Source organism: Chenopodium quinoa, unplaced genomic scaffold (genome assembly GCF_001683475.1).
Source record: "Chenopodium quinoa cultivar QQ74 unplaced genomic scaffold, ASM168347v1, whole genome shotgun sequence".
Taxonomy (NCBI): domain Eukaryota; kingdom Viridiplantae; phylum Streptophyta; class Magnoliopsida; order Caryophyllales; family Amaranthaceae; genus Chenopodium; species Chenopodium quinoa.
The window spans coordinates 1-24,089 of NW_018744851.1; the positions used below are offsets into that span (position 1 = coordinate 1).

The window sequence follows — 24,089 nt, forward strand, 5'->3', positions numbered from 1 at the left end:
GCGCCCTCTCCATTTTGGCATCTCCACTTCCTTGGCAAGCTCCCTTAGCACCTCCACTCAAGCTAGTAATCCATGATTCGCCCAGAGTGCGAGGAGCTATCAAAACACACGAAAAGGAGGTAAAAACTAAAAGAAAAGACGAAAGGGGAAGGGAAAACATGAGAAGGAGCCAAAATGACTAAAATCGAGATAAAAGGGGTGAAAAGAGGCATAAACGAGTGACAAATCCGGGGGAAATCTCTAATGAAAGAGGGTAAAAAGGTGGCATAAATGCCACACATCAAAATCCCCCACACTTGCCTCTTGTTTGTCCTCAAGCAAGACAAAAAGAGAAAGATAAATCAAACACCACAAAGACAAACATAATATGGCATGGTTTTGGAAAAAGCAACATTAGAGTTCAAAAGGACAAATGCTTTATTCGGACTCAACCATGTCAAAAACATCAAATAATATTAGCTATTCTCAATTACATGATGCATGCACGCCTCAAGATGCTAAAAATTGCAAGAGTCAAGCCTCAACTAAGCATAGAGAACTAGTGAGTCATCTTCCGCCCTAATCCCCTCTAAAAACGGTTCGCGTTCTCCCCACTAGTTTCAAATCGTCCCCCTAGATGGTTCCTTATGATTCCACGAAGGAACCGGAAAAAGATTCATTTTGAGGAGGTAAAAGATCATCCCGACATCTCAACTATGCACGCTCTTTCCACATGGTTGAAAACCATCTCCCTCCACCGGTTGTTGACCACGTACTCTTAAAGTCAAAGGGCTTCACAAGGGTTGTAATGACACGGCTCAAGGTAGAGGTAGGGAGAACATTTGAAATAGTGGTGGCAAATCCTAAATGAAGCACAAGAATTACAAATCCTTATAAACGAAACTCAAGTCGCAACCACAACTCAAACGAACACCCATAATTTCAATTTCATCACATTATCAACTTTATTCAATTATATACAAAATAGGCAAGCTTTCTCGTTCCCAAATGACACCCTTTTTTTTTTTTTTTTTGAAACACTCTTTTCCAATCTTCCTTACATATTCAACTCTAGAACTACAAACCAATTTCACAAATGATTCATGCTCATATTCATGACGCTCTTTCACACTAGCCTCGCAAACCCATTGCTTCACTAACTAAAAGGGTTGGTAAACATAGGTCGCTAGGCTTGTAATGAGGTTGAGACAAGAATGGGAAAACATTAGGCTCAAATTGGTTGGCATGAAGGTTGATGCAAAAAGGAAAAGCAAATTTGTAACTAAATAAAAGAAAATATAAACAAAAATGAGAAATAGTGCCCTTTTCCTCCCCTAAAAGTCCTAGGTCACGATCTCGGGAGCTAGTAATCAACACAAGGATTCAAACATGCATAGTCGAGGATCCTAAAATGCCGCTCAACAAATTGATGAAGGCTTGAATAAAGTGAACCTCACAAGGATGAGAGAAGTAAGCAAATACCAACTAGAGGGCTTCAAATCCACTACAGGGAGCAACTCCGTCTTACCACATCCCATGAACTAGGGGTTCAAACGCCCTCACAAGTTCTTACCCTTGCTACCTTAACTAAGGCTCGTCTAGTTCAATCAACAACAATCTTGAAATGTGCATCTCATCACATAGTTAAGAAAAAGGACAAACATTCTAGGATGCATTATCACGGAGATAGAGTCCAAATGTAGCAAGCAAGTTCCAAAATACAACCATATCATCATGCCATAATTACGCTTATCACACAAAAGAAAGTAAAACAAAAGAAAGGAGGAATCAAGAAGGTTCATATAAGAGGCTTAAAGATTCAAATAAATCCCAATCGACATACAAGTGATCGTTCGGTCTCAATACCAACGATCCTAGGTTCCTTGGAACTGCATGCAAACATCCTCGGACCATTCAACTCCTTCCTAAGCTAAATCCTAAACTAAACACAACACGAGAAGAGAAAAAAGAAGTAAAGGAAAGATCTCACCCATGTCTCTTGAAGAAAGAATAAAGCAACCATGCAATTTACCGTGCCTCCACATGTCGCTTCCAATTTCTTCCAAGCTACAAGAGAGAGAAAAACAAAGAAAAACAAGGCAAGCACTACAAAGAAAAGAAAGTTAGTACTAGAGAGAGAAAGAAAATCCATGAACTCAATTCTTTGGGTATAACCTACTACCCAAACATACCATCATCATAAAATCATCATCATCATAACATTATCATCATATCATCATCATCATAGAAATGGACATCATAGACACCAAACAACAACAACAACGCTACTAACGACACCTACACCCAAAACCCCTAAATAGTCCCTTGAGTCCTAGGTGCCTTCCCCGCACTTACCTCAAGCATTCCCTAACACTCTCCTTTGACTCAAACACCCTCCCACACTAGAGTAAAGCACCGTCCTCGATGCGGCACAAGGACATGTAATAAAGGGGAGGGACAACAAAGGGAGGGAACAAAAAGAACAAGGGGGAAACTAATGGCCACTAGGGCCGGCACCATCGTTATCCGCATTCCAACTGTCATAAGAGAAGCCCGAGGGAGGCCCATAGGGGTCCCAACCTCCGGAGTAGCCGGGAGGCCACCCATAATGACCCTTGAAGAGGTCAAGTTGGGATGCGGATAACTGGTCATATGGTTCGGGCTGGACTAGAGGTGAGGGGTGAGAGGGATCAACGTAGGGGTAGTTAGGGTCACCCCTATAATCACTCCCACCCGAAACCCGGTAATCATAATGACCGGACTCATCGGGGAAATCACGCCTAGGCACATTGGGGTCCGAGGGACCCTGCCAATAGGGGTACGTAGGTTGGTTATCACCCCCCAAGATGGCACGGGCCCTTGTTGGGCCGGCACATATGGGTAGTTAACCGGGGTAGTGACATCCCCTCTACGTACACTAGCATCATACATGGCGTTAGTTTGGAAAGAAAGTTGTTGGTGGGAAGCAAACATACCTTGCATGCCAAGTTGCATGCTTTCCATTTGGGCTCTCATTGACTCCATTTGTTGTTGGTAGTCGGGTTGATGATGTTGTTGTTGTTGCCTTCTTCCTTGTTGTTGTTGTTGTTGTTGTTGTTGTTGTTGTTGTTGTTGTTGTTGTTGATGGTTGAACTCATCCTCCGCACTCTCATGGCTTTGACCGGACCCTTCACCCATGACCATTCTTGCACTAGGAAGGACACCCGAATCCTTCTTTACCCACCACGGGTAATTTACCCCTTCGCTCGTGAAGGAGGTGAATTCCGGCTTGGGAAGGAAACAATGGTGTTCATGGGAGACAAGTAAGCTCCAAGTCCGTCCTCGATCCTCGGTATCAGCGATGAATTTCATAGTCTTTAGTTGATCAAGGTCGAGCCAAATATCACTCCCATCACTCTTCCCCACGGGGGTGCAAGATTCCAGCTTATCCAAATGCCCCAACTTCTCGGCTATCCGAGTGACCATCCCCCCAAAATGAATTTCACCCTTCCTTGTGCCCGAGAGGACACCTTTAATGCATTTAGTGAATAGAAACCTGAAATTCATTCTGTGCCCAATCTCCGGCTGCGTAGCAAGCCATAGAATTCGGATTTCGCCGGTGGTAATTTTCCCCAAGTCTTGCTTTTTGAAGACCATGTTCCCGAGAATTCGATGCAAAAGTCTGATGGCCGGGTGCATGATTTGGCTAGCTAGGGAATACTTGGAGTTGAAGGCGTCCATCCTGGAGATGACTTGCCACCAATGAAGGGGCTCATAAGCACGGAGGCCTACATGCTCTGGGAAGAACATATCGGCATCGGGGTTGAAGTCAAGTAGTTGGTTAAACTGGCGGAGGGTGAAGGTTTCTTTTTTGTTAAAGAGTTAGAAGGAGACGGAGAGATCATTATCTTCTGCGGCATGGCATTCGAATGAGGCAAGAAACTCAAGGGTAGGCTCTTTGTAGGTTCGATAGGCACTAGTCACAAAAGAGCCTAGCCCGAGATTGTTGAACAAGAACCAACAATCCTCGTCGATGCCAAGCTTGGTGGTGGTGGGTTGGTGGTAGTGTTTGGTTGGTCTCAATTTCCTGTTTTGGAGGTTGTCGTAGATGGGTTTATGGCTTTTATTATGGAATTTGAGGGGTGGTAGAGGTGGTGGAGCGGTTTGTGTTTGTTCATTTTGTTGGGGGTTTGAGGAGGATGAACCTTGAAGTTCCTTCCCGCTCTTTCTTTTCTTTGAACCAAACACCATTTTTACCACACAAATATACTAATACCAAGAAATTCTCCTCAACAAGCCACATCAAGATCAACCGCAACAACTTTTAAATCCAACCAAACACCACAAAGAACACCTCCAAGTAATTACCAAGAACAACTCACAACAAAGAAATCTATATGGAGAGACAACTATCACAAACAACAACTTACAAATCAATAATGGTTAAGATGATAAATGAGTATAAAATAGGAGTACAACCATCAAGAATTTCAACATGCAAAATCACAAACATGAAATTTTCTCAAACAAACATGAAATTTTCTCAAACAAGCATATACTTCAAATTCAAAGGAAATAAAGAGTAGAAGAGAAATTTATACCAACAATGAGTTCAAATGAGTACTCCTACTAGCCTTTGGAGAAGAAGAAAAGCCCACCTCCAAGAACCCTTCAATGGTGGAACCAAATCCTACACAAGAAGTAGTACCGAAATTTTGGGTTTTTTTTTTTTTTTGATGGTGAAAATTCAGATTTTTGTTGAGAAATTGCAAGTAAAGTGATGAAATTTGATGGATTTTGATGATTTTGGGGAGGAATTTGATGAAGAATGGGTTAGGGCTTGGAATGGAGTGAGGAGTAGAGAGAGAAAGAGGGAAAAAAATCTGGAATGGGGATGTAAAATGTTTCGGTCATAAGGCTGAAAATCGAATTAGAAATCGCAGACCTGCAAGGCCGCGCTCGCGGGTCTTAGGGCCGCGCCCGCGGGATGGCCTGTCCGCGCCCGCGGGTATGGATGCCGCGCCCGCGGGATGGCCTGTCCGCGCCCGCGGGTATGGATGCCGCGCCCGCGGGATGGCCTGTCCGCGCCCGTGGGTATGGATGCCGCGCCCACGGACCTGGCATCTCAAGTTTCTGATGTTCTGAACTGCTGCCTGCCGCGCCCGTGGGTCTGGAATGCGCGCCTGCGGAGGTGATTGTCCGCGTCCGCGGGGTATATGCCGCGCCCGCGGGTTTCCTGTCTGCGCCCTCTCTCAGCCATCTCTTAGGCATCTCCACTCTCCTTGAAAAACTGAAGGTGGACTGTCCGCGCCCGCGGGCCTATGTGCCACGCCCGCGGGTTTCCTGTGCGCGCCCTCTCCAAGGTTTCTCCTGGGCATCTCCACTCTCCTTCCTTCCATTCTCTTTAACTACTCCAAACCCAACTTAGTAGAACAAATTCCTAAATATCCAAGTACCCTATGGAAGAACAAACACACACAAAATAAGAGATTAAAGAAAAATCGTCCAAAAATAATCAAACACAAGAAACACAAAATCAAAAGAGTTGAGAACTCGGGTTGCCTCCCGAGAAGCGCTTCTTTATAAGGTCATTAGCTTGACCATAACACATCATCATCAAATAAGCGGCTTAGGATCCGGTGGATCGAGCCTCATGCACTCAATCATGCCAACTTGATCATTGCAATGGTAGAGCTTCAAACGGTGGCCGTTAACCATGAACTTGTTCCCCTCCGCTTTTAACTCTAAAGACCCGTAAGGAGTAGTCCTCGAAATTGTGAAAGGCCCCGACCACTTGGATTTTAGTTTTCCGGGAAACAACCGAAGCCTAGAGTTGAACAACAACACCTTGTCTCCAACCTTGAAGCTCTTGTTTCTTATATGTCGGTTGTGCCATCTCTTAGTCCTCTCCTTGTAGAGCCTCGACTTCTCGTATGCATCGTACCGGAGCTCCTCAAGTTCATTGAGCTTAAGCAATCTTTTCTCACCCGCCAAGGACATGTCCATGTTAAGCTCTTTAATCGCCCACCAAGCCTTATATTCCAACTCAACCGGCAAATGGCAAGCCTTCCCATAGACCAACCGGTAGGGGGTCGTGCCAATGGGGGTTTTGTATGCCGTCCTTAGAGCCCAAAGCGTGTCATCGAGCTTGAGAGACCAATCTTTTCTAGACTTGTTCACCATCCTCTCAAGAAGGTTTTTGATCTCTCTATTGGACACTTCCACTTGCCCTTGAGTTTGAGGGTGGTAAGGGAGACCAACCTTGTGATGAACCCCATACCTTTTGAGGAGAGCTTCGAATTGCTTCTTGGCAAAATGAGAACCACCGTCGCTAATTAGCACTCTAGGCACTCCAAACCGTGGAAATATGACCTTTTTGAGAAGCTTGAGCACAACCTTGTGGTCGTTGGTGGGGGAGGGTATAGCTTCGATCCATTTGGTCACATAATCCACCGCCACCAAGATATAAAGATTTCCACAAGAAGAGACAAAAGGCCCCATGAAGTCGACACCCCAAACATCGAATGGCTCGACCTCGAAAATGTTTTGTTGAGGCATTTCATCCCTTTTGGTTATGCCACCACTTCTTTGGCATTTGTCACACCGTGAAACGAATTTGTGGGCATCCTTGTGCATTGTTGGCCACCAAAGAAGAGATTGGGAGATCTTTGCCACGGTCTTTTCAACTCCTCCATGCCCTCTACATGGCAATGAGTGGCAATGTTCAAGAACTCCTTCTATCTCATGATCCGGAACACATTTTCAAAAGAGGCCATCTCCACATTGCTTAAATAAATAAGGGTCATTCCAAAAATACCTCCTCACTTCCTTGAAAAATCTTTTCCTTTGTTGAGAGGAGAATTCCGGGGGAACGACTCCACACGCTAGATAATTGGCAATGTCCGCATACCAAGGGCTTGATGTTGACGCCATACCCATGAGGGTCTCAAACCCCACCTCATCGTTGATAGGAACATCTTCCTTATTCTCAAAGGGAAGCCTAGACAAGTGATCCGCCACATAGTTCTCCGCTCCCTTTTTATCCCTCATCTCAATATCAAAATCTTGTAGCGAAAGAACCCAACGGATAAGACGCGGTTTTGCTTTCTTCTTGGTCATGAGATAACGGACCGCCACGTGGTCCGTGTACACGATCACTTTGGAGCATATAAGGTAGGATCTAAACTTATCCATGGCAAAGACAACCGCTAGCATTTCCTTCTCCGTTGTGGTATAATTCCTTTGAGCTTCGTCGAGTGTTCTACTTGCATAGTAGATGACATAAGATCTCCCTTCTTTGTTTTGTCCAAGTACGACACCTACTGCAAGATCACTAGCATCGCACATTAATTCAAAGGGCAAGCTCCAATCCGGAGCTTGCACAACAGGAGAGGAGATGAAGGCTTCCTTGAGCTTTTGGAATGCCTCAAGGCAAGCCTCATCAAAATTGAACACAACATCCTTTTTGAGTAACTCGGTTAAGGATTTGGCGATTGATGAAATTTTTTTGATAAACCTCAGGTAAAAACCGGCATGCCCCAAAAAAGCTCTCACTCCCGTAACGGAAGTAGGAGGGGGCTACTTAGCAATCACCGAAACCTTAGCCGAGTCAACTTCAATGCCCTTTTTTGATACTTTATGGCCTAGGACAATACCTTCCTCGACCATAAAATGGCATTTTTCCCAATTCAACACTAAACTCGTCTCTTGACACCTTTTCAAAACTTTTTCAAGGTTAATAAGACATGTGTCAAAAGACGAGCCACCAACACTAAAATCATCCATAAAAACTTCAATCTCATTCTCAAGCATTTCAGAAAAAATGGAGGTCATGCATCGTTGGAAAGTTGAGGAAGCATTGCATAACCCGAATGGCATTCTTCGGTATGCAAATGTCCCATATGGACACGTAAAAGTAGTTTTCTCTTGATCACTTGGATGGATAGGAATTTGGAAAAAGCCGGAATATCCATCCAAAAAGCAAAAGAAAGCATGATGGGAGAGTCTCTCCAACATTTGGTCCATGAAGGGGAGAGGAAAATGATCTTTCTTAGTGTTTTTGTTCAACTTCCTATAATCAATGCACATCCTCCACCCGGTCACCGTCCGGGTGGAGATTTCCTCTCCTTCTTCTCCCTTGACAATGGTCATTCCACCCTTTTTTGGGACCACGTGAACCGAGCTAACCCACTTGCTATCGGAGATAGCATAGATTATACCCGCTTCACGCAATTTCAAAATTTCTTTCTTGACAACCTCTTGGAGGTTGGGGTTCAACCTCCTTTGAGGCTCAATGGAGGTGGATTCATCATCCTCAAGGTGAATACGATGCATGCATAAAGAAAGGCTAATACCCTTGATATCATCAATGCTATACCCTATTACATTTCTATATTTTCTCAAAACAACAATCAATTTTTCCAAATCAAGACCATCAAGGGAAGCATTGACAATAATAGGGTATTCCCCTTCATTTCCAAGATAAGCATATTTCAAAGAAGGGGGAAGGGGTTTGAGTTCTACCTTGGGAGGAGGCTTAGAACTCTCCTCCAATTTTTCCTCCTCGAATTCTAGCTCATCATGCTTAGGATCATTAGCCTCCTCTTTGGCTTCTTCAATGGCCATGACAAACTCTTTTGCCTCTTGAGAGAAGTACTCTTCTTCACATGTGAGAGCTTCAACCATTGGGTCTTGAGGACTCATCATAACCCTTCCAAAACAATCTAGTTCTTCATTCACAACATCAACCCTATAGAACTTCTCAACCATGGGGGTCTTAAGTAGGTTAGAGAATTCAAAGACAATTTTTTCATCGGCTACCTCACATGTAATGGTATTGTTCTTGCAATTGATTACCGCTCCCAAGGTCTTAAGAGCTTCACGGCCCAAAATCAAAGGTGTATCCACATCTTCTTCCATATCCATCACTACAAAGTCACAAGGCACATAGATATGCCTAACTTGAATAGGGACATCTTCAAGCTCACCACAAGGTAGCTTCATCGAACGATCGGCCAATTGAATGGTTTTCCTTGTGGGGATCATCTCAATGTTAAGCTTTTAAGCAATGGATAGAGGGATCAAACTAACACTTGCTCCAAGGTCGGCTAAGGCACCCCTAGCTTCCATGTTCCCAATCTTGACCGGCAAGGTAAAGCTTCCTGGATCCTTTTGCTTCTTGGGCATTTTGTGTTGAACAAGTGCACTCACTTGATGGGGAAGAGTGATAATCTCATCATTAAGCTTCCTCTTGTTGGTGAGAATGTCTTTCAAGAACTTGGAGTATGAAGGCATTTGTGTGACAACCTCAATGAAAGGGAGGTTAATGTGTAAGTTTTTCATCACACTTAGAAACTTTGCAAATTTGTCATTCAATTTTCTCTCCGCAAGCCGACCGGGAAAAGGAACCGGTCCATCAAGATTTCTAGCCTCAGTAGAAGTTGAGGATGTCACCACATCCTTAGACTTCTTTTTCTCCATACTTCTCTCTTTCTCATCAACCTTCTCTTCTTCAACTTCTTTATCTTCACTCATATTTTCTTTTCCTTCCTTATTTTCCTTGCTATCCACTTCCTTGGGACCCTCATAGGATGTACCCGATCTCAATGTGATTGCCTTGCAAGAGTCGGGTTTCACAATGTTGGAAGGGTTGGTTTGTGATTGTCCGGGTAAAGTAGAAGATGAGTTGAAAGGAATCCTCTCGGCCAATTGAGCTAGTTGTGAATCAACCATTTTGTTATGAGCCTTTACTTCTTGCATTTGTTGATTCATGGCTTGAAGTTGTTGAAGAATTTGAGTTTGAGTAGAATCGGGTTGAGATGCTTGCTCTTGACTCCTTTGAGTCGCTTGACTTAATGGTGTTGGTTATTGTGTTGGTTATTTCTTGGGTAGTTTCCTCTTTGATTTTGGGTTTGGAATGGAGGTGGGTTTTGATATTGGGGGTTGGAATTGTATGGTTGTTGAGCTTGTTGATTCCATTGTTGAGGTTGGGTTGCAAATCCGGGTGGTGGTTGTCTCCAAGCTACTCCTCCTCCATTTCCCCTAAATCCTTCTTGCCTTGTGTTGTATGCCGCTACATGCTCCGGGCTTAAACCTCCACAGTAGGATGTGTCATGGTTTGTACCACCACAATTTTGACAAGAGAAAGAGTTGACTTGGGAGGAGCTTGCACCACTAGTGACATTGGTGTTCAACTTTGCGCCCCTTTGTCAAAAGCTCAATTTGATGTTGCAATTGATCAACTTTTTCCAACTCATATTTTCCACCTTTCTTTGGCGCATTCCTCCTTCTACCTCCCCAAGAGTAGTTTTTGACTACCTCTTCAATTGTTGCTTCAACTTGATTTTGAGGGACTTTGATCAATTGTCCACCCGCCCCCGCATCCAAATTAGCTCGAGACATCGGTTCCAAGCCATCATAGAAGAACCTCATGAGTGAGCTTTGATTGTATTCATGGTGGGGACATGCTTGCACCAACTCTTTGAACCTCTCCCAAGCTTCACTAAGGCTTTCATCCGCCTCTTGTTCAAATGTTGCGATCTTCCTCCTCATCTCGGCGGTCTTCTCTTCGGAAATAAACCTTTTCAAGAATGCTTGGACAATTTCCCTCCATGTTATGAGAGAATTAGGCTTGACTTGCTTGAGCCACTTCTTTGCTCTCCCCGCAAGAGATTGCCGGAATAGATGCATCCGAATGTATTCTTGAGAAACTTGGTTGGTTTGTATCATGGCACAAAGTTCAAGAAATCTATCAAGATGCTCAATGGGGTATTCGCTTGGAGAACCCGAGAATTGCTCCGCTTGAACCATTCGAGTGTATTGAGGATGGATGGTGAAATTAGTTTCCGTGACGGGTAGTAATATCCCACCGGTGAGCTCATAATCCTCCGGATTACCGAACTCACGAAATAAAACATCCGCTTGTTGTCCCGCCATTTCGTTTACTTGGGAATGTGAGGACCCAGAATCACTTTCACTATAAAAAATCGCACCAAAACCTCACCCCTCTTCTTGATAAAGTCTACGGACTTGTCTCAAGGTGCGGTCGATTTCGTGATCAATGTCGTGAGTAGGTGGTCCTTGAGATCTTCTTTGCATTCACCAAAGCTAAGCAAACAATTAGCAATGACTAGCAAGTGAAAAAGAACAATACAAAAAGCAACAAATCCACTAATAACACAAATTAAAAGTGCAAAACAAGCCGCATCCCCGGCAACAGCGCCAAAAATTTGATCGGGTGGTAATAGGTCGTTACTACCTAGATCAAATATCACAATTTATATATCCTATCCTAAATCTATCAATTTCACTTTAGATAGTGGTAAGGTAGGGTCGATTCCCAAGGAAACGGGGGTTTAGCACGATTAATGCGATATCTAGGATAAATTGCAAGTAACAAAAGGGGTATTATGGTTTGATGCTTGAAGATTTCTATGATCAATCTAATCGCCAAAAACAAGACTAAAAGTAAGCTAAAGAAGAAGGGATTGAACTAAGAACTCTAAATGAAAATAAGGGACAAGATTATAACGATATCAATGGCAAAAAGCGCTAGGGAGAGGGGGTTCCAATCATTACCAATAAGATACTAATGAAAATCAATGAGGAAACACACCAAGGAGTTCAAACTCTACTCAAAGCAATTCATTCTCATGCAACTACTCAAAGTAAGTTGATGAAATCAATCAACTCTAAACTAGATCATTCTCATGCATCTAATCTAGGACTAAAACATTGGGGTTATAGGTGCACACAATAACTCCAAGCATATTAAGCACAAATCATCAACTCAAGGTAGATTCCAATCAATAATCAATAGGAACTTAAATAAACATGATTTTCACCCCCTTCCCTAGCTAGAAATCTAAGCTAGAGAAAGGAAAATAGCCATGACAACCAAGCTAAACAAGTATTCAATCCTAAAACACCCTAGCATGATACTAAGTCAAGGAGAAAATCAAAGAAACCAATAAAGCTTGAATATTTATGAAGGAAAACTCAAGTAAGAACAATAAAATCAAGTGAATCAAAAACTAGAGAAACAAAAGTAAAGATTGATATTATAAAGTTGAAGGATTACCAAATCATCAAGGTAGTAGCAATAATCTAGAGGAAAGCTTGAATATTTGATTACAAAGATTGATTCTTGAAAGCTAATGTTTTATCTCTCTAAAAGACATGGATTTTCTCTCTTTACAAATGTTTTGAAGCCAATGGAATAGTGAATGCCCCTAAAAACTCAAGCTAAAGACTATTTATAGTCTTCTACCAAAATGAGGAAGAAGGGCAAGGGAGAGGGCTCTCCGAACAGGCTCCGCGCCCTCTCCAAGCTGGGTATTAAGTTCGCCAGACCCAGATTGTCGCGCCCGCGGGGGAAAATGCCGGGCCCGCGGGTCTTCTCTGCCGCGCCCGCGGCCCTTTGCTCCGCGCCCGCGGCTCGCCATCTCCACTTTCTCTTGTTGGCATCAGGGCCTCCCTGTCCGCGCCCGCGGCTATCAAGCCCGCGCCCGCAGTTATGCTTATCAGCGCGCCCTCTCCATTTTGGCATCTCCACTTCCTTGGCAAGCTCCCTTAGCACCTCCACTCAAGCTAGTAATCCATGATTCGCCCACGAGTGCGAGGAGCTATCAAAACACACGAAAAGGAGGTAAAAACTAAAAGAAAAGACGAAAGGGGAAAGGAAAACATGAGAAGGAGCCAAAATGACTAAAATCGAGATAAAAGGGGTGAAAAGAGGCATAAACGAGTGACAAATCCGGGGGAAATCTCTAATGAAAGAGGGTAAAAAGGTGGCATAAATGCCACACATCACTATTCTTTTTTATTACCTAAAATATGTAGTGCTCTAAAATCTACCTAGTTTATGGTAACTATGTTTAGATTAAGCATGAAGTTATGATGATTCTACAAACACTGTTATCGAAAATACAGGATAGTATTTCGTAAAAAGTAAATTTTTTTTTAAGGCAGTATATATAAGTAAATCCCAACCCTAACTTCGTGTTATATTCTGCAGTGTTTAAATAAAATAATAAAATATTAAGGTGTAGAATTATATCCATCCTAAGAATCCTAACCTAGTTAGCGTGTTAATCTCATAGGATTATAACTTTATAAATAGATACTTATTAATGCTGAATTTATTCATTAGTCGACTTGTTATAATGAATACTCAGAGAATGAAGGCCGTCATGTTAGCGCTGGTGTTGGCAGGGAGCGTAGCTTATTTCTATTTTTTCATAAACTTTTCTGGTACAATTCTCCATCTTACTATTTCTTGCTTTTAATTTTTATATTCAATCTTCACCTTTATTTGTTTATTTTTATTTCCATAATCAATTGTCTCTAAATCGACAGTGATTATGTTTTTTTTAATTTGACGATTTGAAGAATATGTTTTATGATTTTGCTTTGTGACGTTATTGTCTTAACGATTTAACCTAATTATTTTTATTTTATTGTAAATATTTAGAAACCCTCCATAATCTCGTCGCTCAATTCTTCTTTACCATAGAATTAAACAAAAAATTGTTGTTTTTTTTTTTGAAACAATAAATTGTTTGGGCTTTTATTTTTGTAAATTTCTTCATAAAAGCTGTAAATAAGTAAAAATCTCAAGAATTGTCGTATAGTTGTTTAATTTTCTTTTAATTGGAGTGAATTAGAATATGTAGATTTTATTATTGTAAATGCAAGATTAAGATTCAAATTTTAATAGTTGCTACAAAATTTTTGTACCCATTATTATTAAATAGTACTCGTATGAATATTTTGTAAGAGTAATTTAATTTAAGAATTTTGTTACTTTGACGTTGCAGACACAATGGAACCATTAATTTTATTTAAGATGGACTATCCAATCACCTCAGATTCTGACAGTCAAATCGCGTCGAATTCAATAATCAAAACCCATTTTCTCCAACCTTATTTTATGTACCGTCATTACAAGCATACAATGGGCAATATCACTGACCATGAGAAGTGGGAGATTGATATAAACAGGAGCCTGTTATACGGTTTAATGACATTCATGATTTTGCTCGTGTTTGTAGTAGAATTTTCTATTCCGTACTACCGTAGAAAGTATTATACGAGTAATTGAGTGATTACTACCTAGGTAGGAAAAGCTTTGAAATATTTGTATTAGAACAAGAAAAAATTTACTTTATGGAGTGTTTATTTTTTTTAGTTTAAATTTTATGTCAGTTTAAATTCGGGTTTGGGTTTCTTTCACTCTCCTTGATTTTTATGAATGAGTTGTATTAATACATTAAACAGTGCATTAAAGATTTTATTGTGAAAGTTATGTTATTTTTTTAAAATTTGTGGTTTACGAATCTTTATTATTATTGTGAATGTTTTTATGGCTATTTATTAATGATACTATTTTTCTACCCGTAAAAAAACATGAGTCGTGATTTGTGAACGGGTCCACAACTAAAACTTGAACAGGCCAGGTTCACAACAAAAGGGGAAATTGGAGTACAAAATCACTGTAGTGTTTTATTTTATTTTTGTCCTGTGCACTTTTTTTTTTTACCAAAGGTAGGGAAAAAGTTAGAAAACAAAAAAAAAAAAAAAAAAAAAAAAACCAATAAATTAATTCAAAAAATTGTTTGTTTGTTTTTTATTTTTTTATTTTTTTTCGGGAACAAACAAATTTAATTGTGGGTACTTGGTTGGTAGAAAGTACGGAGTATGAAGTAAAGTATTTTAGCTCCTATTTGAAAAAAAAACCGGCTTAAAAACTAGTGGCAGAGAAACAAATTGAAAAGCAGAAGTCAGAGTTTGTGACAAAGCACGAACGAAAGGTAAAAAGGAACGTCTGTCCTCACTCCTCAGGGATAAAAACAAATTTGGTAGGCCTAATAGAAGAATATTGGATATACTGATATAAGTCATATAAAACATAAAATATCTCAAACAAGCCTAAAACAGTCTTTTAGGTATGACCGTATGATTACATTTACTCATCTCATAGAATATAAAGAGGGGTCTAACATACTCTAAGCTAAGGGTGGTGGTTTCGGGTTTCTGGAACTTGGTGGATTAATTACTATGAAGAATGTGAATCCTTAGTTTGTGTATTACTGTGTAAGGGTATATATACAACGAATGCTTTCCCTTAATAATGCTCCCAAAAAATATAATTTCATAAATGCAGCCACTTTTTTATCAATTCTAAATATACTGTCCACATTAGCGGTTCAACTGATTATATTTTTTTGTCCGATTTTATCACAAAACCGCTACTTCAAATAGCGGATTAGGTAGGAAAACCGCTACTTGAAGTAGCGGTTTTCACCTTATAATAATTATGCCAGTACATTAAAAAAAAAAAAAAAAAAAAAAAAAAAAAAAGCCCAACATCTCTTTCTCTCTCCTGCCGTTCAAACCAAAGTTCCATCATTCTCCATTGCTAATCCTTGCTCAAACTTTATCTGACAATTTCATTATTTATTGCTTCTTATCATCCTCAAATCCTGTTGGCTAATGGGTTTTTGAATTAATTTGGGGCTTAGATAAATTAAGTTTGGGAAATTGATTATCTTGCAATTCTCTCTCTCAACCCTAAAATTTTAATCACTGCTATGGGCTACGTACTGCCGCCATCACCACCATCGTTGTACCATCGCCGCCATCACCACCGTAGCTGAACCCCTGCCTCATCATCACAAGCTTTTCCGCCACTAGGTTAATAATGTATAATGTGATTTTTTATAATTACAGTATGTAAGATCTAACAAAAATAAGATTTGATTTTTTTTAGTTTGATTTAATTTGAAGTATTATCAATCATAGCTTAGATTTGTTTTTTTAGTTTGATTTAATTTGGAGTATTATCAATCATATAGCTTGATTTCAGTATGCTCTTCTGAATTTGTCCCTTAAAAATAGTAGATTTGATAGCTTATTTCAATAATTTTTTTTATTTACATAAAATGGAAAAAGTAGCGGTGTTTCGAGATAAACCGCTACTTCAAGTAGCGGTGTATGAAATTGAAACCGCTACTTGAAGTAGCGGTTTATTCCCATTGTTGCTGGACCGATAAAAAAAAAAAACCGGTTTTTTTCCCTTAGCTGACGTGGACGGCACGGTGGGAATTAAAAAAAGATTGGCTGTATTTTGGGAATTGCGTGTTTTTCCAACAATATTTAGAGAAAGGATTCTTAGCCCAATAGTTAAACTAAATACAATAAATAATTGGCTTAGCACTCTCCCCTCAAGTTGGAGCATGCAAATCACAAATGCCCAACTTGTCCAATAAATACAAATATTGTCGCTTGCCCAAAGCTTTTGTAAAAATATCTGTCAGTTGTTCATTAGTCTTCACATGCGCTGGACTAATAATACCTTCTTGTATGGCATCACGAACGTAGTGGCAATCAACCTCAATATGCTTTTGGGATTAGGTGGATATCTAAGTGGGGGGTGGGGCGGGGATGGTTTTGGGATTGTACCTGCCGGGGTGGGGATGGGGATGAATTTTAGACCCGTCGCGGGGATGGGGGTGGGGATGGGTTAAGAATGTTAGGCGGGGATGGGAATGGGAAAATCAACATCCACCCGCCCCGCCCCATTAACATCCCTATTGCATAATAGTATCTAAAATTTTATTGCTATAATACTTCAACCTACTAATTGTATGTAAGGAGTATACCAAAATATACCCTTATCACTAAACTTATGGCCTAATTCCACCAATTTTTATTTATTTTTTATTTATTTTTTATTTTTCATTCCATTTTGAAGAAAATTTTTCATTTATTCAAATAGTCATAATTTAGGAAACTTATGGGCTAAAAATAGATTAATTGAAATTTATAAAATATTAGTATTTTATTGAAAAAAAAAACTCTAAACTAACAATTTTATCTTAAAAATCTATCCAAATTTTATTGAAAATAAAACTCTAATCTAACATTTTTATCTTATAAATCTATCTAAATCTATCCATTATATTTATCCTATGTATCATACTGGTACTAATAATTAATTGTCGCATACGTAGCGTGACACTTGACATAAACTTGAAATGCCAAGTGTCGATATCTCGTGACATGGCTAAAAGTGTAGCTTTATAACCCCTTTTGATAGTGTAAAATATTTAGACATACGATATCATATTGGTTATTTATATAATATTGTACTTTTTTGTAATTTTATTTGTAAATAGATACCTATGTTATTATTAACTTGATATTTTTTTATTGCACTTAAATTATTATTTTTTTGAATCATGCACTTAAATTATTTTTAATGAACTGAAAGTATTTTTACCAAACTAAAATTATTTTTTCTAATTAAACTTATTTCTACTGATATTCTATTTTTTATTAAAATATATTATAAATGGATCTCATTTTAAAGAACTTTTTAAAACGAATTTTATGATGGAGATAGTAATGATCGAGTTATAAGATATTTATTAAAATTTATAATTAATTTTATATATATGAAATATTAGAAATATATCTATAATAAAACACTATACAACATTTTTATCTTAAATAAATCTATCCAAAATTCGCTTACGTGGCTCGACACTAAGTATCTAAAATTTTATTGCATAATAGTATCTAAAATTTTATTGCTATAATACTTCAACCTACTAATCAAGCCACGACACGTGGCAGTGATAAGCCGTGATTTGTGCATAATTGTTAGCCTTTTTTTAGTTGTTCTTATTAGTCTAGCTTAGTATTTTAGTTCATTTTGGTTTGATTTGGTTTAGTTTCGATGATTCGATGCTTTTATGGGTAGTTTCGTTGTTTTTGATGTATTTCAGGATTAACGAAGCTAATTTAGAGATTTTATGAAGTCATGAGACTAAAACGAGGCCCACGGACCTTCACGAAGCTCGTTGGTCAAAGAACGAGTCACTTAGGGCTTTTTGGAGTCAAGCACGACCATGTTTAAGAGAGGCACGCCCATGCCCAGCTTAGGCACGTCCGTGCCTGAGCCTCGAACTGAGGGAAATTCTCTGGATATGAGGCACGTCCGTGCCCAGTAGAGGCACGTCCGTGTCTCTGCTGCTGCCTTCGAATCTGCATATGAGGCACGTCCGTGCCCAATATAGGCACGTCCGTGCCTGGAGTCCAGAAGATGAGAAGAACCTTACTCGAAGTGAGGCACGTCCGTACCTCTTGTAGGCACGTCCATGCCTCTTAGGAGGGTTATGCGCTGAATTTTCTTACGTTTTCTTATCATTTTGTTGGGAGTATAAATACCCCAAAATTTATTTTATTTCAGGATCTAGCATTCCTTATTAGACCTAGTTTTCTCTAAAACTTTTACGTTGCTTTTGTAATTCAAGATTCAAGTTCTACTTTTGCAATCTCCATTTATTTCAAGATTTGGTATTTTCCTTTCATCCCTTATTTCTTAATTATGTTTTCTTTGATTATTTTTGCTATTGCTTATTTCAATATGTGTGAGTAGTTTTTTATATTCCAAGATCTAGGGTAAACCAATTGTGATTGATGCATGAATTGATTCTTTAAATTCTCTAATGACAATTGAGATTATTTATGCTAAATTGATTGTGATTATGCCAATACTAGATTAGAGATAATTAGTATTGTTATTATTCCATAGTTTTAATCACAACGAGAGTTGGGTTTTAACGGATTTGAGTAGATCAATTTAGGGTTTGAGATTCATCACGAGAGTAGTTGAATTGATAATTGGGAAGCAAAGTAAAGTGTTTAATGGCTCTAATTTAATTTGCATGATTCCATGAGAATAGGCTTGATTGTGGTTAGAGAAGCCATTGATATTCGAGAGAGGTTCTTGGTATTGATTAGGGTTTGCTTTTCCCCATGTTAATTGGATTTGTATGCTAGGGGTAGATAGATAATTGCATCGATCGTAATTGTGGTGATACTTGATCTTGGATGTTTTAGTTCATTGATTTATCACATTCTTTAGATTTATTGAGTTCTTTATATATTAGTTCTTAGAATATTTCACCCTTGATTGTTACTTGCTTAGTGATTATTTGAGTCTATTTAATTAGGTGAACCTTAGTCTCTTGGGATTCGATCCTTACTTGCCCGTCTACATAGTAGTGGTCTTGTTAGGTTATTTTTGTTAGGTACGCGACACGCCTATCAAATTTTAGCGCCGTTGCTGGGGACTAACGGTTTCTTTCTGATTATTTGTGATTCGTTTTTACTAAGCTTTATTCGTTGCTTCGGCTATTGTCTCTTGTGTTTTTGATACTCTTCCTTTAGTTCTTTGTTGCATTCAAACACGACGTTCAGGGTCAGACAATTTAGCACCTTTTGATTCTGAAATCGAAGCAACTATAAGGAGACAAAGAGGTAGAAGAAGAGGGAGAAATCGAAACAATAGAAACATGGAAGACGGCACAAAATCTTTATTGGAGTACGGCATTCCCGATACCTCAACCGAGCCCCTATCCAGCATTGTCAGACCACCTATTACCGCTCAGAGCTTTGAATTAAAACCTTAATTCATACAGTTCATCTCCAATGACTCATTTGCAGGCACACCTCATGAATGCCCTATTAGTCACATGACAGTTTCTTGGAGAAGTGTGACACCATAAAGCTCAACGGTATTACTGATGATGCTATCAGACTTTGTTTGTTCCCTTTTTCACTATGGGATAGAGCGAAGGAATGGTTACGAGACGAAGGTATAGGTTCCTTTGATACATGGGATAAGCTTGCCAAAGCTTTCTTAGTAAGATTTTTAGGGCAAGAGAAGACTGCAAGGTTAAGGAACGAGCTAGCTACCTTTCGTCAATCTGATGATGAGTCTTTATATGAGGCATGGAGAAGATTCAAGCGCTTAGAGAGACAATGCCCTCATCACGGTATCCCAGAGTGGATGTTGATCCAAACATTCTACAATGGTCTGACCCATGAGTTCCGCATATACATTGATGCTACATCCGGGGGTTCTCTCATGACTAAGAACCCAACTGAAGCCAAAGAGCTAATTGAGAAGATGGCAGCCAATGATAATTATCATCCAGGAGGTCGACATAATGTGAAGAAGGGAGGTAAATTAGATGTTGATGCTCTAACTCTTTGACTAGCTCTGTGCAGGCATTGACAAGCAAGTTTGACAGACTCCAAGCCGGAACATCTACTAGCTCACCGGAGACCTGTTAGATGTGTAATGTGCAAGGTCACATTGCACCTAATTGCCCCAAAAATTCCAGTGAGATGTCAATTGAGGAGGCCAATGCATTCTACACCTCTAATCCTACAAGGTCGTATGATCCTCATTCAAATACATACAATGAAGGGTGGAGAATCATCCGGATTTCTCTTATATGAACACTCAAGCTCAATTGAATTCTCCGTCACCACCACCTAGTTTTCAAGCAAGGGCATCTTTTAATCACCAACCCATGAATCAACAACTACCACCACAAACTTCAAATTACAATCTTGATTCCATTATGGAGACTTTCACTACTTCCCAACTTCGACAGCAAGAGCTTATGACAAAGCAATTTGAGCTACAAGCAAAGCAAAATGAACACTTTGAAAGCTCGATTCAAATGCTTATTGCTCAAAATAAGAGGATAGAAACTCACCTTTCTCAACTTTCACAACAAGTGAGTCATTTATCAACTCTTCATGATCAAGCAAAAGTCCAAAAGGAACATTGCAATGCAGTTTTCTTGAGAAGAGATGAATTATTTTCGAGGAAAATAGATGAGAAAGTGTGCAGTGTGGAGTCAAGAAAAGATGAAAATTGTGAGGATGTAAAAAGTCCCAAATATGTTGCTCTACCGGCCTATGAGGAACCGATGCCCTTCCCGCAAAGGTTGTCAAAAGCTGTGCTCGATAAACATTTTGGGAAATATTGCGAGACTCTTAAACATTTTGGGAAATATTGCGAGACTCTTAAAAAGGTACATGCTTCCATTCCTTTTTCTGATCTTTTAATTCAAATGCCTCAATTTGCAAAAATTTGTGAAGGAAATTAAAGATCAACATGATGATAAGGAAGTAGTAAATGAGAAATGCTCTACTCTTTTACGTGATAGCCTACCACCTAAGCTGCATGATCCCGGTAGTTTTACTATTCCCTGTATGATAAACGAAATATTTTTTGACAAGGTCTTGTGTGATTTAGGTGCTAGTGTAAATTTAATGCCTTATTCATTATATGAAAAAATTAGGTTTGCAAAAACTTAAACCTTCCCCTATTTCTCTTCAAATGGCTGATAGGACTGCTAGACTCCCTAAAGGTGTGGTTGAGGATGTATTAGTTAAGGTTGGTGAACTTGTTTTTCCTGTTGATCTTGTTGTTATGGATATGAAAGAAAACCATAAGATCCCGATTATATTTGGTCGCCCATTCCTTGCCACAAGTCAAGCTCTAATAGATGTTCCTAAAAGACAAGTGACCATTAGGGCCCAGGATAAACAAGTAGTGTTTAAGATCTTTAATGAACATAATTTTATATTTGATGGTGGTACTTGTTTAAGAATTGATGCTACTAACCCTTTGGTTGATAAGTGTGTATGTGATAGAAATCTTGTGAGAAACGAGGACAATATTCCACCAAATGATGTGTTTAGCTACATGAAAGTAAGTTCGGATACAAAGCATGTCAAATATAAAATGAAGGAGTCATTTGGAGGCGGACATTTTTATGGGCAACATCGCGGAGTTTCTTCTTTGTGTGGTGACCCAGGCTGAGCTAATAAAGAAGGTCAAGCTTAAGACCTTAAGCAAGCGCTAAATGGGAGGCAACCCATTCCTTTTTATTTTATTTTATTTATTTTTTTACTTTATTTATTTTATTATTATTATTTTTTATTTTTTTTTTCTTTTACATTTTTATTTTCTTGTTTTGTTAGTGTCTAGAAAACAAACAAACAAAAAGGTCATCTCCGCCCCAAGGTATGATTTTCCCCCTCCCGATCAATAGACCTGTTTCCCTCTCCCCTTGTCCATTTTACACTGATTTATGCATACATTGAGGACAATGTATGGTTTAGCTTGGGGGAGGGTTCATTTTTCACCATGTATATATTAGTTTTTTTTAGTGTTTGGTTAGTTTTTCTTTCTTATTAGTGTCTTTGATATGCTATTACACGCTTATGCTTCTATGATAATGATCATACATGTGTGCTTTGTGAAAAGTTTTTTTTCGAAAACCCATTTACTAATTTGCTTGGAATTGAGTAGGTTTGTGGCTAGGATGGTCTCCCCGCTCTACTTATGTGAATAGTTTGTGTACCTGGTGAGATTTTTGAGCCATATTTGACTGATTTCATTCTAACTCAGTCGTACTTTTTCATGTGTGATTAGTTGTCCTTCATGTAATTGAATTCTTGGCTTTGCTCTTTGACTATTTGAGACTTGAATGATGCATGTTGCGGAAAAGTGATTGAATTTCCCTTGTAGAGAATAGAGCCTCAACATTCTAGGTCCGCATAAATTTTATTTTTATTTTTGCATTCACCCGTAGGTTGAGCCACTTTGAGTCGTGTTTTCCCTTTTCTTGATACCCTACATTTAAAGCCATAAATTCGTTTTTGTAGGTTTTTTTTGAAGGAGCATTACACTTGTTTAAGCCCTATGAGTGACTTGTGAAAAAAAAAAAGAAAAGGAAGAGAAAAAAAAAAAGTTTTAAAATTCCATATATCCATACCTCAAAACAAAGAGGAGTTCTAAAAGTCTTCCTAAATCATAAAATGCTATAAATCCCTTCTTTTTGCAAGTTTATAAAAGAGAGAAAGAAAAAAAAATGTGTGATTGAAAAAAAAGGGGCTATGCTTATATTGTATGAAGTTGGAGGAAATAAGGTTGGTCTGAACCCGATATTTGAAGGTGTAGTGGGATTAGGATTTGTAATACTTTTGAGCACCACGTTCCCAAATAACGTCATCCAACCTTTGATTAACCGAGCTTACCCTTTTTGGATTTCATGATTTTCGCAACTGCATCAATCTTTGAAAGTGGAGAAAGTCACATTGCAAGTCTAAAGAGGAAAATTCATGTGAAGTTGACATGCATTTTATGCCTAGGTTGAGTGATCTCATATTTCACCCCGTAAATACATGAGCGTTTATTGCTTTTATTTTTCACAACTAAAGTGAGAGCTATTCATGTTTGTGTGAGTTGGTTTGGGGAGATGTGTGGTAAGATGTTTGTCGATTCCAAGTATGAGAGGTTTATGGTGGTTTTATGCACATTGATTCTAATTTTTGCTTTTCTATTGATTTCAAATGATGGCACATTATGATGATTTGAGAAGTTGTCTTGCTCTTCCTTTGTGATTCATGGTCGAATGCTTGAGGACAAGCATTAGTTTAGCTTGGGGGAGTTTGATAAGCCGTGTTTTGTGCATAATTGTTAGCCTCTTTTTAGTTGTTCTTATTAGTCTAGCTTAGTATTTTAGTTCATTTTGGTTTGATTTGGTTTAGTTTCGATGATTCGATGCTTTTATGGGTAGTTTCGTTGTTTTTGATGTATTTCAGGATTAACGAAGCTAATTTAGAGATTTTATGAAGTCATGAGACTAAAACGAGGCCCACGGACCTTCACGAAGCTCGTTGGTCAAAGAACGAGTCACTTAGGGCTTTTTGGAGTCAAGCACGACCATGTTTAAGAGAGGCACGCCCATGCCCAGCTTAGGCACGTCCGTGCCTGAGCCTCAGAAACTGAGGGAAATTCTCTGGATATGAGGCATGTCCGTGCCCAGTAGAGGCACGTCCGTGTCTCTGCTGCTGCCTTCGAATCTGCATATGAGGCACGTCCGTGCCCAATATAGGCACGTCCGTGCCTGGAGTCCAGAAGATGAGAAGAACCTTACTCGAAGTGAGGCACGTCCGTACCTCTTGTAGGCACGTCCATGCCTCTTAGGAGGGTTATGCGCTGAATTTTCTTACGTTTTCTTATCATTTTGTTGGGAGTATAAATACCCCAAAATTTATTATATTTCAGGATCTAGCATTCCTTATTAGACCTAGTTTTCTCTAAAACTTTTACGTTGCTTTTGTAATTCAAGATTCAAGTTCTACTTTTGCAATCTCCATTTATTTCAAGATTTGGTATTTTCCTTTCATCCCTTATTTCTTAATTATGTTTTCTTTGATTATTTTTGCTATTGCTTATTTCAATATGTGTGAGT

General features: G+C 39.2%; 2 protein-coding genes across 2 annotated transcripts; one reads left to right on the forward strand and one right to left on the reverse strand.

Annotated features, from left to right (window-relative positions):
• Positions 1 to 9,018: 9,018 nt before the first annotated feature.
• Positions 9,019 to 9,690, reverse strand: LOC110704579. The gene has a single exon (XM_021882387.1). It carries the CDS (start codon positions 9,688 to 9,690, stop codon positions 9,019 to 9,021), a length of 672 nt encoding a protein of 223 aa, XP_021738079.1.
• A 10,577-nt stretch (positions 9,691 to 20,267) lies between these two features.
• LOC110704580 lies at positions 20,268 to 21,649 on the forward strand. Its single transcript, XM_021882388.1, has 3 exons — positions 20,268 to 20,855; positions 20,923 to 21,016; positions 21,126 to 21,649. Exons 1-3 carry the CDS (start codon positions 20,268 to 20,270, stop codon positions 21,647 to 21,649), a joined length of 1,206 nt encoding a protein of 401 aa, XP_021738080.1.
• The last annotated feature ends 2,440 nt before the right edge of the window (positions 21,650 to 24,089 follow it).

What these genes read in the sequence shown, in the direction of transcription:
- LOC110704579 (XM_021882387.1), bottom strand. Translation starts at nt 9,690, where the DNA reads ATGGTTGATTCACAACTAGCTCAATTGGCCGAGAGGATTCCTTTCAAC.
- LOC110704580 (XM_021882388.1), top strand. Translation starts at nt 20,268, where the DNA reads ATGAACACTCAAGCTCAATTGAATTCTCCGTCACCACCACCTAGTTTT. An exon ending in ATTGCGAGACTCTTAAAAAG is followed by an intron (nt 20,856 to 20,922) that starts GTACATGCTTCC and finishes AAATTTGTGAAG; the next exon opens with GAAATTAAAGATCAACATGA. An exon ending in ACCTAAGCTGCATGATCCCG is followed by an intron (nt 21,017 to 21,125) that starts GTAGTTTTACTA and finishes TGAAAAAATTAG; the next exon opens with GTTTGCAAAAACTTAAACCT.